This window comes from Perca flavescens, chromosome 2 (assembly GCF_004354835.1).
Source record: "Perca flavescens isolate YP-PL-M2 chromosome 2, PFLA_1.0, whole genome shotgun sequence".
NCBI classification, from domain to species: domain Eukaryota; kingdom Metazoa; phylum Chordata; class Actinopteri; order Perciformes; family Percidae; genus Perca; species Perca flavescens.
The window spans coordinates 15,735,528-15,752,787 of NC_041332.1; the positions used below are offsets into that span (position 1 = coordinate 15,735,528).

Below are 17,260 nucleotides of genomic sequence, written 5' to 3' on the forward strand. Positions count from 1 at the left end.
TCCCACAGGTGGTGGGCCCATGGGCTGGAGAGATGGGAGCCACGTAGCTTGTTCGGACTGTGCCCGGCCGGGCTCCGTGGCAAACCCGGCCACCAGGCGCTCGCCGACGAGCCCGCCGTCTGGGCCTGGCTCCAGACGGGGGCCCCGGGCTTCCTCCGGGCAGGGTCACTCCATCTCTGCCTAGCTTTTAATGATAGCATTACAGTATATGAATACGATGGTGTCACATCTGTCAACTAGTGTATTTCTACCTAATTTCCCTCTCCAAAATCTCTTCAAAAGAATAGTCACTGCACGTACTTGCTTTGGTTGTTTGTAAAGCATTAAAGTTCAACAAAGAATGGTTCACATTAGAAACTTTCTTTTTTTATTGTCCATGTAGATGCACTCCCCTACGAAATCAGTAGTCTAGAATTATTTATTATTTCCAAATAGAGCTATTTACTGTATGTCATCTTGTAAAAATGTGTCTTTTTTTCTTATCGCAGAAAAAAAAAATATCGCAATATATATACATACTATATATGTTTTTTTCCAATATCGTATATTGGAATATATATATATATATATATATATGAAAAACACATGGTGTAAAACGTTATATACATTACTTTTTCAGTTTCTCAACAGTAATAAGTATCAAGGTCTGATTTAACCCAACCACTATCTATTCTTAATGGTTTGTTAAATCCCATTGACATATAAAACACATGAAGTTATATCAGTAATATTATGGTGTAACATTTCAGTGCCTGAGCACACCCTGGTAATGGTAACGTTAGCTACTGTTGGATAAAAATCTTTGCTCACAGTAAAAGTGACAACTTAGCTACGTCATGGTTATAAGCCTGTTGATACACAGTAGGACACTATTGACGACTTTTTAAGTTAATGACTGCTCAATTCAAAACATTTCATAAAATATATTAACAAACTTCTTTTAAAGTCCTTTTAAAAAGGAGGCCACAAACACATCACCTGCCAGGCAGTCTGTCTGTGCTTCATTCAAACTTCAAACTACAAACCCAGCTGAAGATTCCAGTTTAACTAGCTAGCTATAACAATAACATTTAACTAAATGCTAACGTTACTTAAGCTAACACTGACAAGCTAACATTGGCTCTAGCTTGAGCTGGTAACGAAGTACAACTAAAGTAAACGTACTTCAGCTTACATATATGGTTAGCCACTGATTAGCTCGACTAAACTTCAGTCAAACCAATGCCGGTCTATTTATTATCTAGCTAAATAAATTATAAATTCAAAACTTACCCAGTGTCTCTGACCCTCTGCAGTCCGCCTTTTTTCAATTCCGTTAACCCCCGCCCTTTTCCTCCTCCACGCCCAATTGAATTTAGAATTTTTGAGTGACAAGCAACCAAACAAATGCTACAAATGCATTGTGTGTAGTGTGTCATGATCATATAGGGTCCTATTTTAACGATCTGAAACGCAAGTATGAAACGCAAGTAGCTTTGTGGGCGGATTGCTGGCGCTGTTGCTATTATACCGGCGGAATAAATGAGTCTTGCGCCCGACGCAAATCTTAAATGGGTTGGTCTGAAGTAGCTTGGTGTGGTTTGAGTGTAACATGCAATAAACCAATCAGAGTGTCATCTTGCATTCACTTTAAGAGTAGGCGCGCTTGTTCCATGGCGGATTGCTATTATGACGGCGGATTTGCCTGGCGCACGCCAGCGGGAGCTGTCCGGGATGGCAAAGTAATAAATGCCCGTCTTGGCCAGGTGGCGATGTTGCTACAGCCTCTCGGGCGCATCTCCTCAAGTCTGGAGAGGATTGCTGCAGCCATGGAGCGCACCACCTGCACCTGTTGAGCCCCTTCCTCCTTCTCCCACTCCATCTCCGTCCACCCGCTCCATCCCACTCCCGGACCAGATTCCGCCGGAGTGTCCAATCCCACTGTAGTTCAACATCACGTCTCCTTAATTGCTCTAATATTTCCTCATTTATGTCATCAACACATCCATGATTCATGGAAATGTTGTGTAAAACACAACAAGCCGCAAAGAATGCTGCAACTTTTTGAGGATTGTACTGTAAAGTGCCTCCTGACCTATCCAAACACCTGAAGCGCATTTTCAGTAATATTTTTCTTTGTAATTATGTATGGTTTGCCAAAATGGGAACTGCTGCGTCCGTGTAGATGAGAGAAGTGTATGCGCGTTGTGCACACGCTACATTATGGCCAAACATGCGCCCCTAAAAAAGCATCTGAATAACACGCTACTGACTTTAGACTAGCGCCACTGACTTTAGACCAGGTTTTTCCTGGTCAGTGGCGGAATTGTTTTCTGGAACTGCAAAATAGCACCAGGTAACATTTGCGCTGGAACACGCCTCTTTTCGCTGAATCGCCCAGGCAGCGCAAATACATTCCCTAATTTACCGACGTGCGTCTGTGGAGGGAAAAGTCCGCTGTGCGTGGGATGCAAAATAGGAATGATACATCATGTATAGAAATGTCTGTGCTACAGCAGCAAGTACACAACAGATATACAATAAATAAAATACAAGAACACTCTACATTTGGGGTCTTCAAGATTTTTTAAGCCAAAGACCCCTTAAGTAAAAGAGACGGATCAGGGACCCAGTGCTGCTTATATTGTATAAAATTAAGTTGAATATTAAACTGGGCCTACAATAACGTGTAGGTCAGCCTAAAGCCTTTTTGATACCTATTTAGTGCATAGAATACTAAGCTAATAATTTTTAGCATGATTTTATAAATCATGTTTTAATATAAAACACACGTGGCATAGTGAATCCTTAGGATTAACTGTATCAGTGGAGCTTACTGACTATACCTATGAGCCAGTTAGCCTGTCTACAGAGGAGATGATTCACCAATTGTGAAGCGGATTTATAGTTGCTAATAATATTGCAAATTATATGTTGGATTCATATTAAGGTATTTTAATTTTCTTGGGAAACTTTAAAAACGACAATTTGGAGGCCCCCCTGCAGTAATTCTGAGGACCCCTGTTGAAGATCTCTGCTCTACATAAAAACAATATACGCAGGAAATTATGTACAACGTATATACAAATAAAAATGTAACCTACTTAAGTAGTGTAATATAAACATGTTTGTGCAAGTTACGCTATAGTGCAGTATTGTGATGTGTGAGGTATTGAGAGTGTTATCTCAGCGGTTGAACAGTTTTGTTTTTTAACCCTAACCCGTAATGACACTTTTCAGATTCCCGTTACATTTATATAGCCATGGAAAGATGCGTACACTGACACGCTGTCTCTTAGCCATGCTGTCTCATAGCCATGCTGTCTCTCCACCACAACTGGCATCTTTTTTCATTGCTACTTTTCTCAGTGTTATTTATAAACTAATTCTGGTTGTCAATGGACATCCAGATTATAGTCAGCATCAATGTCTATTCTCAACTAGTTCTGTCTGTTAGTGGATGTCTAGATTATGGCCTGACTGGACATCTTTTCTCAGTGTTATTCATCAACTACTTCTGGCTGTCAATGGATATCCAGTTTATAGCCAGCGTCAACGTCTATTCTCAACTAGTTCTGGCTGTCAATGGACATTCAAATCATGGCCTAGACCGACAGACGGGATTTCAACCTGTTTTGTACATCCACAGACGTTGCTTGCTCAGTGGGATGGGATTTGTTTTGATGCGCTGGATTTAACCAATCATCGAACTTCCACCTACCAATGAAACGAGTTCTAGCCAATCAGATGCAAAGTAGGGGGGGGGTGTCTTTGCTGAAATGTGAGAGTGCAGTGCTTCCATCTACTTCTGGTGTTTTTAGTGATCCACAGAGGGTGCATACGTTTTATGAAGAAAAAGGAGTCCAGCCAAACACCTTTTATTTCAAACAAGTAAAAGAGGAGCTGGTACTACAAAAACTCAAAGGCCTTCTTAGAGATGCTGCTGAAATAATCACTCCTGTCATAACCTATCTCATTAATTTATCCATTGAAAATATTCATTTTCCAAATAAATTTAAGGTGGCAAGAGTGATACCTTTATATAAAAAGGGGCCCAAATCTGATCCTGGAAATTTCCGCCCTGTATCTATCCTTTGTTCAATATCAAAAATTGTTGAAAGGATTATTTATGACCAAATAGACCGTCATTTAGCAGAGCAGAACCTTTTATTTGACTTTCAATCAGGCTTTAGAAAAGCCCATTCCACTGATACCTGTCTGCTTTATCTTTCAGATTTTATTAGGAAAGAGGTAGATAAAGGGAATTTTTGTGGCATGGTGTTAATAGACCTTCAAAAGGCATTTGATACGGTTCAGCATGATATCCTTTTGAACAATCTCAAAGCTCTGGGATTTTCTCTTACATCTCTGCAGTGGGTGCGGTCCTCACCACTTAAATTAACGTGTAGAGTTCCCCAGGGGAGCATTTTGGTTTTTTGTTATATGTTAATGACATGCCGTCTGCCATAAATTGTAATTTGTTTCTATTTGCAGATGATTCAGCTATTTTAGTCTCTCATAGAGAGAAATCATAGGTGGAAAGGTTGCTTAGCTTAGAGCTACATAACCTCAGTGCTAGTTAACAGATAACAAGCTGTCTCTCCACCTTGGTAAAACAGAGTACAATTATTTTTGGGTCCAGAGTTAACTAAAAAAGGCAATAGGGTTTAGGGTAGTCATAGGTGATGTTGAAATTACAGCCAAGGAAGCGGTCACTTACTTGGGCTGAATACTGGACAACAATCTGTCAGGGGAGTTTATGGCCCAAAAAATTATCTCAAAGGTAAGCCAAAGGACTAAGTTCCTGGCAAGAATATCCAGCCTCTTAGATAGTAACACCTTGAAAATCCTGGCTGATGCTCTTGTTCAATGCCATCTTGACTATGCCTGTACATCTAGGTACACAGGAACTACTAAAAGCCTCAAAGACAAGCTACAAAATAAACTGATTAGAGTGGTCCTTAAACTCCATCCTACAACTCATCTTCTCCCTGACCATTTCTCCAGTCTTAGGTGGCTCAGAGTGGAGGATAGAGTTTCCCAACTTAAACTGTGTTTAGTTTATAAGATAAGAAATAACTTGACACCCAAGTATTTATGTAATTACTTTTTTTAAATTAGTGACATGCACAGCTATTCCACCAGGGGGAGTTCCACAGATTACAGGCCCTGCCGTTTTAAGAGTTGTATGGGAAAGTACTCTTTCCTATACTCGGCAGCTGTCTTGTGGAATGGCTTACCTTCCAAGCTTAAATTGTTGAGATCCTCCTATTTCATTTTAAATCTTCAATAAAAAAATGGTTATCAACCCCTTAAACAAAATCTAAAGATCCTTGAAGTATTAGGAATATGGTACTGTTGTCTGTACTGTATTGTCTGTTTGTGTGTCTGCATGTCTGTCTGGGAATCTAGTCCTTGTTTTCTATTGTGTTTTAGATCTGTTTTACTTGTTTGTTTTGGTTATTAGTTGACCCCTGTCCCCTTTGTCCTCAATGTTTTTAGTCCATGTGGTGTTAAACCCCTTCCATCTTAAGGACCACTTTGGAAACAAGCCTTTGGGCTTCATTGTGTTTTTATCCTTTTGAACACCTCTTGTTGATTGTTGTTCAATAAAGTTTTCACTTCAATTCAATACGATGCGATTGCGACTGTGCCTTTACTGACCGACCGTGATACAAACAATACGTGTGTGCACGTTCATAGCGGAACATGATTTGTCATTAACGATGGCCACTGTGTAAAAGCTATCTGAAGCCCAATCTGCCTTGACAAAGCTGTCTGTTTGAATGATGACCTGGCCAAAGTAGTAAAGTTTAGTTTTCACAATGATTCATGTTAGGATCATGATATTATTGCAATATGTAAGTCCACATTGACTCTTTATTTAACATGGTTGGAAGAAGTAAAAATGTATCCAAAACTTTTTAGTTTTTAAAAATTCTGACTTTTATTATTGTTTAATGTCAGAAGGACTTTAACTGTTTTGCCAGTCAAATTAACTTTAATGAGTGCAATAATACACTGTTGGTTGGAAAAATGCATCTCAAAATGCATCACATTGATGCTTTAAAATATGGAATATTTTAAATTAATTAATTAATATTCTTCTCACCTTTTTCACCCCGACCTGTTTTCATGCCTAGGATATGTTTGTCGCCGCATCATGGGTGCGCCGTATATTTTCCTGCTTTTTTGTCCTATATCAATCACACCTATGTTTAATACTGTATCCTACATTGTGGATGATTAAGCTATATATCATATGCTTAAGTATATTTCTGGAGTGTTAAAGATTAAAAGAAAAAATAACAAGAACCGTACAGAACCAAAAACCGTGACCCTAAAACCGTGATACAAACCGAACCGTGGGTTTTGTGAACCGTACCACCCCTAATAAAAACTTTTCGTCATAGGGCATGGCCGTGGCGGGGCGGCCATTTTGTGCGTTTCGCCATTTATAACAGGAAGTGAGTGTAACTTGAGTTTAAATTGTCCATTTGGCTCAAAACTTTTCAGGATTCATAAGAGTCCAACCCTGACGACATCTACAGGCCGATATTAGCTCAAAGTCATAGCGCCCTCTAGTGGCAACAGGAAATATACCTAAAAGTCAAGGTGCTATACTTTAATGAACTCCTCCCAGAGATTTCATCCAATGAACTTCAAATTTGGTCTGTACCATGTCAACACCTTATAGATGAAAATTTATTAAAAGAAAATATTTTTGTCAAACGGTGTGGGCGTGGCATAGCGGCCATTTTAAGCATTTATCGATGAACCAAGAAGATGTTGTAACTTTAGTGTACATTCGCATATCTGCCTGAAATTTCTCACGTTTGACAATGGTCCAGGCCTGAGGACATCTACAGGCCAAAATTGACTTTTGGTCATAGCGCCCCCCACTGGCAACAGGAAATCCGCCTTATATGACAAACATCATCCGATTTACATGAAACTTATAATGTGTGGTCTACATGGGATACTGAGCCACCCACTATACTTTAACCACGCCCGTGTACTTAGGCCAAGCCCCCTCTTATGGCTTTTTAACCGTTTAAGGTAGAGACTTGTGTATCATTGAACTCAGCAGAGACTACCTTCTTCTTTGGTGATGGTTTGGCCTGCCCCCTTTCATAACTGGTGACCCATTTAAGGTAGAGTCTTGTGTGAGGTATCATTGAACTCAACAGAGTTTCTTTTTGATTGGTGATGGTTTGACCCGCCCCCTATGCTGTAGCTATGCCCCTTTTTATATCTTATGACCCGTTTGATGTAGACCCTTGTGTGAGGTATCACTGAACTCAGCAGAGATTTCCTTTTTCATTGATGACGGTTTGCCCCGCCCCCTACACTTGGTACAACTTTTGCAATACACCATCTGAAACGGCGCACACAATGGCGGTCGTGTGGATCGGCGTCCGTTCGTAACCCCGAGGCGCACAGAGGAGCGAGGTCCCGTCCAACGCTGCTTGTAGCTTTAATTCAATTTGTTTCAAACATGTTTCCCTGTTCTGTGCACGATCTGCACTGGCGCAAAAAGTGGATATGTGCTATATGCGGCGCATAGGGGCGCAGCACCATGGACACGCAAAGTGCCCATAAAATTATGTTTTATATCTAGCTGCTTTTGTGCGTTTCTAAATCATTTCTGCATTTCCTCAATGTTACATAACATTGTAGAGGACTAGCAGGCTAGACTCTATCTCATAAGATTCCATCATAGAATTTTGACATTGGCCATAGTCGGATTCGTAATATTGCGAGCGGGGGCGCCGTGAGCGCTGAGCGAGCAGGTACAGTTAGTGTTGCCAACTTAGCGACTATGTCGCTAGATTTAGTGACTTTTCAGACCCCCTTAGCGACTTTCAAAAAAGCGACTAGCGACAAATTATTGTCCAGCAAGGTATTTCTCTCCTGTAACTGCCAAAACAGTCTTCTGTTCTGTGACTGAGGAGCAGAGGAGCAGCCTCTCCCCTCTCTCCTCATGTGCACACAGTGCGCAGGCAGTTAGAAGGGGAGGGGGGACAGGGTGTGCGGGGCTGGTGTAGGTAGAAGCCTTTTAATACATCCATGGGTAGAAGAGACAGCAGGACGCGATGGGAGAAAAACGCCGCTGATCTTTTTCCCTCCCTTTGTAGAATTTCTTTTTTTTACTTTAAAGATAGGCTACCTAAGTAATAATTATAAGGTAAAATAAATTCCTGTATTGAATTTGTGATTATTTGGCTAAAGAGTTCTATTTCTTCCTCCCTTTGTAGAATTTCTTTTTTTTACTTTAAAGATAGGCTACCTAAGTAATAATTATAAGGTAAAATAAATTCCTGTATTGAATTTGTGATTATTTGGCTAAAGAGTTCTATTTCTTTCTTCTACTTTGCTGACACAACATAGTCTGGAAGGTCGGGAACATTCTGACTAGAATCTGAGTATGACCATGTCAGGCTAGACATAACCACTAAGCTTTATACAAATGATTGCGTAATCACGTCACAAATATGCAAATGAGCGTATGATGTAATCTAGCGACTTTTAGCGACTTTTGGAGCTGGTGCTAGCGACTTTCATTGGAAAAGAGTTGGCAACACTGGGTACAATAGTGAGTTGTTGTCTATGGAAAGATAGCATGATAAAGGGATGTAACAGCAGTTAAATAAGTGGACAATGAAAGGCAACAGGTAGGATTTATTGTGTGACATCTGTGCTTGGAGGCTTGCAAATATTGATGTTAACAGACTAGCTAGCGTTTGCTAACACTGGGAATGTAGCAGCCAAATGGGGGTTCACGGCTAGCTTAGAATATGCAAAACCGAGGTTGCTGAGCTGAAAACTGGAAAATATAAGGTAGCATGTTCAATAGGGAATCATGCATATACTGTATTTTGTTTTACCATTAGCTGTCAGACATACAGGCTATCAGTTAGTATCTGTTGGGTGACATGGAAGTTGTAATTACAGGGTCACATCTCTCTCTTTAAAGGTCTGTGCTAAGTGGCTCTCCATATTTGTACTTTTTAAATTCCAAAATGTGAATGTAATTTCAACAGCAGCACAACCTTACTGCATAAGAGTTGGCTTAGCAGATGCCATCACTAGGCTGATTTAAGAATTGAATTGAAGCTGCTATATTTAACAGTGAGTTCATTTCATTCAGGTGTGAGGATGGTGGACCAGGAAAGACAGGGGAAGGCAACCGGTAGGTCTAACATTAGGTGGAAGTGTAGGGGGAGCCACTTGATACCAACAGATTAATTTCTTAATATTATTAATATGGAAAAACTAATATGGAGAATCAATTACATAATGTTTGTTTGACAATATGTCTTAGTGGAGAAGAACACAGGCAAGGAGTGAATGAGACAGACATGAGGTCAGCGATGGCATCACGTAGAGATGAGACCAGTGATGACATCAGGTAGGAGTTCTATTAGTTAGACCACACAAAACTAAATGTTCAGTATGGTTTGAAGTTATGTTGACCAACAAATTCACTGTGTCCTTTTTGGGGAAAAAATAGTGCAGACAGAGATGGAAAATATAACAATTAGCCTATGTCTGACAGCGGGAACGTAGTAAACAAATCAGAATGCAAATTTAAACCTCCGCAACGCATATGCTCGAATGCCATCAATGATGATTTATTTATTGTAATGAAAATACAGTACAAGAAAAAAGTGGGCTACAATAATGTGGTTGCCACAGGGCAACCAGTGGTGATGATTAGGTTGCCACTTATCACAAGTTGGTTGCCAATTTGGTTGCCAGCATCTGTAAGCCAAAGTAGGCTTACAGATGCTGATATACTTTAAAATAAACCTTTATTGTTCAAAGCACATACATGATGATGTCCAGCACACTTATTTATTTATACATTGTGGAATTTGTTTTGTATGTCTAAAGGTGCTAATAAAAAGTTGATCACAAAAAAATAATGCTATCAATCTATCTCTCAGCAAAAAAGTGAATAAGCTTATTTCCTAAAATATCTATTTTTTAAGCGTGATTCTACTGGATATATATGAGAATACAGCATTAATATTTTGTACTACATCTTTAGCAATGCATTTAACTTAATCCTAAAGTACCTTTTCTTTGTTCTCCAATACTTGAATTACAGGAAGTCTTGATGTGGGTCCTCTGAATAAACAGCGCACAATCTTCAGTTATCCCCACTGCAGGGACTCTTTAGATCTGGGGACGGGAAAAACCTACCTTATCATGGGCACGTCCAAAGATATTCACAGAGATGACCAACATCAATCGTACGTTTTTTTTTCTTTGCGTAAATGTTTGTGGATTTTGCATTTAAACATTTTTACAGTTTCACTGTTTTCTATTAGTAAATCAAGTTAGGCTTTCTTGTACTCTAGCTTAAGTGTTACTCTCACTATGGATAGTGATTGTGCAAAGGGGTGAGCAGGCTTTTAATTTCATGTTACAGAGTGTTACAGATGTGTATTTTTCACTGTGCTTTCCTCAGGTTTCAGTATGTATTTGGAGAGAGAACCTGGATCGAGTACTGGCCAACAGAAGCAGAGTGTCAAACTGAGGAACACATAATTACCTGTCTGGGCATTAAGGAGATGGTTAATCAGTACCAACTCTTTGGTTGTCAGCAGTAGTGAAACTCAAGAAAAGAAAATGTTCATTTAAAAAAAATATATATTTTGCATAATTCTTGTTATGTCAAAATGTAATGGTTTTTAATCACATTGTCTGTGTTTGACAAATAGACACTGATCACTGTTATGTTGATTACTGTATAGTTAGCTTTCAGTTTAATAAATAATTGATTGAAATCGACAATGTTGAGCTCAATGGAGTGATGCATAGACATTAATTTCAATTTAAAATGAAACAATTTTTCAAATTGGTTGTGATTCAGAATATGCATGCAGAAGCTCCTCACACATTTTTAATTAATACATTCCTTTAGTTTATCCGTTTCCAACAATATTGCCTAAATTAAATAAAAACTTTTTCCTGAATCAAAAATGCTTTTCATGTTTTTGGTCTTTGGCAGACATGACATAGAAAAACATGACGGCAAATAGGAAAACACGACGGCAAATAGGAAAACACAACAGCAAATAGGAAAACACAATGGCATTATGGCATCTAGCAGAGGACGGACCCTCCTGATTGGACAGACGGACTGTCTTGTCTTTTACAGTTTTTTCCAACTGCTTACACACATTTTCAAAACTATGTCTCCTTTTTTTCAAAACTCTACACACAATTCCCAAAACTTCACACACAAAATGCAAAATGCCGCACATCTCCTTCAAAATGAAAAACTGCATTCAAAATACCATAAACACATCTCAAAATTTAGCATTTGCATCAAATGGCACTTTTTTCATAATAGTACATTTTTGGATATACCATGTACACACTGTTGTTCTAAATCTAAAGCTCTTTTGTCTGTCCTAGGCTTATATCTACATTTACAATGTTCTAGAGAGAAAGTGATCTGCTGAAAGTGGTTTCCGTAGTTGATCACATGATGAATAAGTGTGGCCCTGATCTCATCAGAGATGGCTCTTCTTCCCTCCTCCTCCTCCTCGTTGTTGTCCCGTCTCTCCCTCCTCCTCCCATTGCTCTCTGTCTATTGTTGGCATCCATTGTTCAAAACAAGTAATCTGACCTTTGACCTATGTATAGTCCTATACTAAAGCAGTGATTGGTTAGTGTTCAGTTATGACATAATGTGTTTGCAAATGTGAGGAGTGTCCGTGCGTTCATGGACATCGGAAAAACGTTTTTCCGAGTGAAAACATCACCATTCACGTAACGTCCTGTGGGAATTAGAGGTGGGAAACTCGGGCTGGATTTTGATAACCGAGTTCCCCAGTTGGTGACGCGTTGTTGACAACTGACGTTTGATGGAGGCGACTTTGGTTTACTGAACATATTTCAATGATAATAAACTGTCTATTGTGGACAAATTCCTCTGCCAAGAAACATACACAGACATAACATATTTAAAAATATTCATAAATAGGCCTATGTATAAAAAAACAACACATTATCCGTGTCTTTTCCCGTTGGTTGTCCTGCAGATAACGCAAACAAACACCTGGCGATGTGCTGTTTGGATGCTCGCATAAGAAAACAGCAGAGAATCTTCTGTTCTTGTGGCCTCCATGTTTTCACACACCTGATGCTCTAGGCTACGGCCAACTGTTGGTGGCAGTCATGCAAAAAGTTGTTATGCCAAACGGCAATATAACAGAAGAAGAACACTCATCCCGACCATGTGAACGCTGCCAGTCGGAAAAACAACGTAACCAGGGGGGCGGTGCCTGTTATTCCAAGGTGGCATGAACGCAGCATGCGTGTGTGCCCTGGTAAATAAGTGAAGCATTTTGATTGGTTGTGTTTAGAAAATGAAAGCAAGTCACTTCCTGTTAGATTTTTGTGTCTTAGGTAGAGAATTGTGTTTAATGTTTTGAAAAAAGTGTTTTATGCAATTGAAAACTGAGTGAAAGGCTGAGAAATAGCTTACAGTTTTTTACAATTGCTTACACACTAAAATTAAAACTTTCCCACAATTACCAAAAATTACTCTTGAGCAAAACACTGGCCTAGATTTGCACAACTGTAAGCACATTGTCAGCTTCACACTTTTTACAAAACATCACACAGTGATTTGCAAAACACTAAACACACTTGTATGCACATGATGTCATTTCCTTGCAATTTCAAAGCAAAGGCTTTCAAATGAACACATCCATGAACCAATTGGTTGAACACAGCCACCAGGTATGCAAACACATGATTGCTTAATTGTAGACACACCAATCAGGTTAAAGCATTGTATAAAATGCAGCAGGTAAGTTCACCTGCCTTCAACCAAAATGGAAGGAGTCAGAAGAAGACTGAGAGTGAAAGGGAGAATCCACAGAGGAGGAGAAGGTGGTAGAGGAAGAAGCCCAGCCAGAGGTAGTGGCCGAAGGTGGAGGGAGAGGGAGAGGAAGACCTTAAGCCAGAGAATATGCTCAAAGAAGAAGAGGACCAAATTTATCAAATGAAAGTTGCGCAACACTAGTGGACCATGTTGTGAACCACGGATTGACGCTGAGGGAGGGTGGCCTAAGAGTCAGCCAAATCTTAGTAGATATACAGTGACATCTGTCATAGGGACATTTCGACAAGGAAACAGGTAAAAGAAAATCTGTCTACAGTTACAGTAATCAGCTGCTCATTGTATGCACCATATCAGCACTTTTGATACCCCTCCATGTGACATTTGAGGATTGAGGGGCGAGAACGACAAGGAGGAAGGGGGCCCATATTCACGCGAGGGTTTACAATCTCTGGCCCCAGGCTCAGGTACCCCTCATTGAGGCCATGGAGGACGCCTGTGACCAAGTCGACGCTGCAGCTGTGCAAGGATGGATTCTACATTCAAGACGGTTGCTCCCCATGGTGTTTTCTGCATTCATGTTAAAATTACTGCAAGCCCCATTCAGTGAACTTTTTTTCCCCCATAGAGTCAGACCATATGCTAAAACATCAGAGCCCCTAAGGGGACGTGAGCAAAAAAAAATCCTAAATTTAGTTTCATGTACTCACACAAAAATTTCATGTGCACACACAAAACCTTTTCATGTGCGCACATGAAAGTTTCACGTGAGCACATGAAAGTCTCGTGGGAGCACGCAAAACTTTTGTGTGAGCATGTGAAAGCCATATATTGATGTAGCCTGGGCCATGACAGTGACAGCTAGATAAATGACTACACTACAGGAGTTAATTGCACTATATTTTAATAGGTCTTCATTATAAGGACATTGCTGCTTTTCTTGCAAGTCGTCACCATACAACATTTAAAACGGATTTTAAAATCTTGTAATCTGTTCCGGAGCAAGGGATACAGCGATTTGGATCGGGCAATTACTTTCATTCATGAACAGTTACAAACATCTGACCAACTCCACGGATATAGGTGGATGTACACAACATGCAAGGAGAATTGATTAAACATAAGGAAAGAGGATGTTCAAATAATTCTATGAGAAAAGGGGTGTTGAACGGGACATTCTAAAACGCTTAACATGCAAAAGCATAACGTGGTTTAATGTACCTAAACAATGATCAATGATTACCAAATTTCTCTCTCATATTGCTCCTCCATAACAACTGAAAACTGTCAAAAATTCTATCCAAATGTCCAACTATTATGGACGTTATCTGACATTAAGCATTTCTGCTTCACGTTTTCAGCAGGGCAGCGGAGCAGTTGTGGGTTGACTCTCCACGGTTGTCATGGGTTTCATAAGTTTTAGAATGTCCCTGTTGAACTCAGAGTGAGGGGGGCGGGGGGTGGACATGAATTTCAAAACTCCACACCACGCACCAAAATCATTTATTTTTATTCAGGAATTCATCTGTCTGTCATGTAAACCCGAAAATACAAATAATAAAAATCATTAAAATCATGAACACAAGTGTCATTATGAAACACATAAAACAAACACAAAGTGTTGGTGTGTACAGTTGTGCTGTTAGTTATATGTAGTTTGCTGTTAGCATGCAGCCTGACGTCTGACAATTAGGGCAGGATTCGGGATCCGAGACAACTGCTTGGATTTTGGGACTGTTCTGAATTTTTTGGGACGTCTGGTCACCCTAGTAGACTCTTATGACAAATTGAAGCCTTTGGCATCTATATAAACTCATCTTTAGCCGCCATCCTTTCTAACCGGAGTTCTTTGCTGCTGCTGACTGTGGCACTGGCACTGTTCATAACAGCGCCAAATGGGTTTCAAAGCGGCGCACATGAAAACAAATCTATAGTTTAGTTTCATGTGCTCACACAAAACTTTCATGTGCACACATGAAAGGGTTTTTGGCTTTCCTTTTTTTTATCATGTCCCCTTTGGGGCTCCATCCAAAACCAGCTGTTTCTGGTGTCTCAAACCAGCTTTCCATTCATCACTTTCTTCTGGAGTTACCTTATTTTTAAATGGTTGTCTTTGACTGACACCAATCAAGCTAACTTTAATTGTTTTGTTTTTTGCAGTTGGAGAAGTGTCAGACATTTCTGACTCTGACACAGAGATTGTGATAAAAAGAACCCCCACAGAGTTTGACCTAGCTGACACACTGTTGAGTTCAATGTAAAGCATATTTGGGTGTTTTTTCTAATGAAAATATTTTTGTTTGCTGTAAAGGTATTGATCAACCTCCATTTGTCTACAATCATTTGAACCCCTGCATGAAAGCAGTCCAATACAGACGAATACAGAGGATATCGGTCCAAGTACCTCTGGATGTCCTGGAATGACGAGAACTTATTACAGGTATGGTTTTGGGGCTTTTGTTTTAAATGGTCTAGAAATCCGGAGCTTGAGCACCCACGGAAATCGGCGCCTATATCTGTATTTGTGAGAAGTGGCGCTGTGCTGAGTTGAAAGTTCGCCTACTTTACGGCTTTATTATCGAGTTAATAGGTGTGTGTGTGTTCGTGTCGACAGTTGTCCATTTCCTAAGGTTCTGAAATGCAAACATTTTTTGACTACTTTTTTTAAAGGGCGTGCGCCCGTGAGCACCCACGGAGGAAAACAAAATCGGCGCCTATGGTCTAGAATATTAAATATTAACACTCTTGAATACTGATAAGAAGACACACTGAAATTTTCATTAATATTGGATTTTGTGTACATATTGTTTTTGCAGGAACTACACAGACATGTATGCTCCTATCATCATTTATGACGATGATGACAAAGATGAAGTTCTAACTGTCAAAGAAAGAAATGAGGCATCTTCTAAAGAACCAATGTGACTCATGAGTGCATTATTGGAGTATTATCCATCATCCTGTCTCTTTGTAGAATGGACTTGCACAGAGTATGAGTAGTCATTAAACAAACATCACTCTATTAAGAAGGTGAAACGCCAATTTCAGTTACTGTGGCGAGAAAAACTGTTGGTACTAGGTCCAGTAGAGAGATGTCTTTTTGTAAGGAACTCCATTTCCATTTGTATTAAATGTAGCCTATTGTTTTATGAACTGCCTAGAGAGTGACCTAAGGACTCAAAATCAAGTGTTAGGAGTACAATTTATGAATATTGAATGGAAGGAATGCTTGATCCCATTTGTGTTCAGCTAATCTACAAAATTATGCTTGGAGCATCTTTTTTAACACACAATGTAACTTTTCTACTTTTTGTTCTAGGCATATAAGTGCATCTGAAATAATTGCAAATTTGGCGCTTCCCATTGACCACAAGAAAGTCAGCAGATTCAACGTGTATGGGATGGTGCTGTCAGAGGTTTTCAGCGTTACACGTACTCCGAGGAGAATGACATGTTTGTTAAGTTTACCAATAAACATTGGCTCCCCTGAAGAAGGCCTAGATTCTGGCGGACCGAGGCGGGAATTCTTCACGCTTCTGATGAATGATCTGAAGCATTGCGCTATCTTTGCCGGACCTCCAGAAAGCCGTTACCTGGTGTACAACTCTACAGGTGTCTTTATTTCATGGCAGTTTATGTATTTTTTAACAAGTGTTAATATACAGTATTTTGATAAAAGTATTATTTTTTGTTGTACATTAAGTCCCACTTTCTGCCAAATTTAAGCACTTTAAGGGTCAACACTGTACACAACCCCTTTAGTCTTGTTAAACTTTCTGGCCATACATGGAATCTTTAAAAAAAAGTCTGAATGGAAAATAAAGGGGTGATGTAACCTGGGTCACCACTTACCTGAATCTAACAGAAAGTCGCTCTTAACAGATAAAGATGGTCATTAACTGTAATTTTTCTGTACTCTGCATGACAGCTGTCAGGGAAAATGAATATGTCCTAGCAGGAAAGATTATTGCTGTGTTTATAGTACACGGGGGACCAGCACCACATTTCCTGTCAAAGGACCTTGTTAACCACATTGTAGGGAATCCCAGTTTCGGTGCCACTGTGGAAGATATTACAGATGAGGAGTAAGTAAGTAAGTAAGTAAGTAAGTAAAGTTTATTTATAGAGCGCATTTCACAGATAAAAATCACAAAGCGCTTTACAAGATACAAACACATCAACCTGACCATACATATACAAACATACAATGTGACAATGGAGTAGACAGGGTAGGAAGACAGGGTATTAAGAAAATACAGCGTGATATGAGGAGAGGGGAGGAAAAAAAGGCAACTCCCAGACTATGCCCCTGATAGGGGTACAGTGTGGGAACAGGAAAAAAACACCTCAGCAACATAAGCACATAACCAATACAAGAGCACACAAGACACGCAATGGGGGAGGGGAGTGTTGGGG

General features: G+C 39.8%; 1 protein-coding gene across 1 annotated transcript in view; it reads left to right on the plus strand.

The window, feature by feature from the left end:
* LOC114547234 (complement C3) overlaps nt 1-10,971 on the plus strand; it is a 74,481-nt gene extending 63,510 nt beyond the window's left edge. The window contains exons 43-44 of the mRNA XM_028566481.1: nt 10,094-10,238; nt 10,457-10,971. Of these exons, the coding sequence (XP_028422282.1) occupies nt 10,094-10,238; nt 10,457-10,598 (287 nt within the window). The 3' untranslated portion in view covers nt 10,599-10,971. The remainder of the gene's footprint in view (nt 1-10,093; nt 10,239-10,456) is intronic.
* The last annotated feature ends 6,289 nt before the right edge of the window (nt 10,972-17,260 follow it).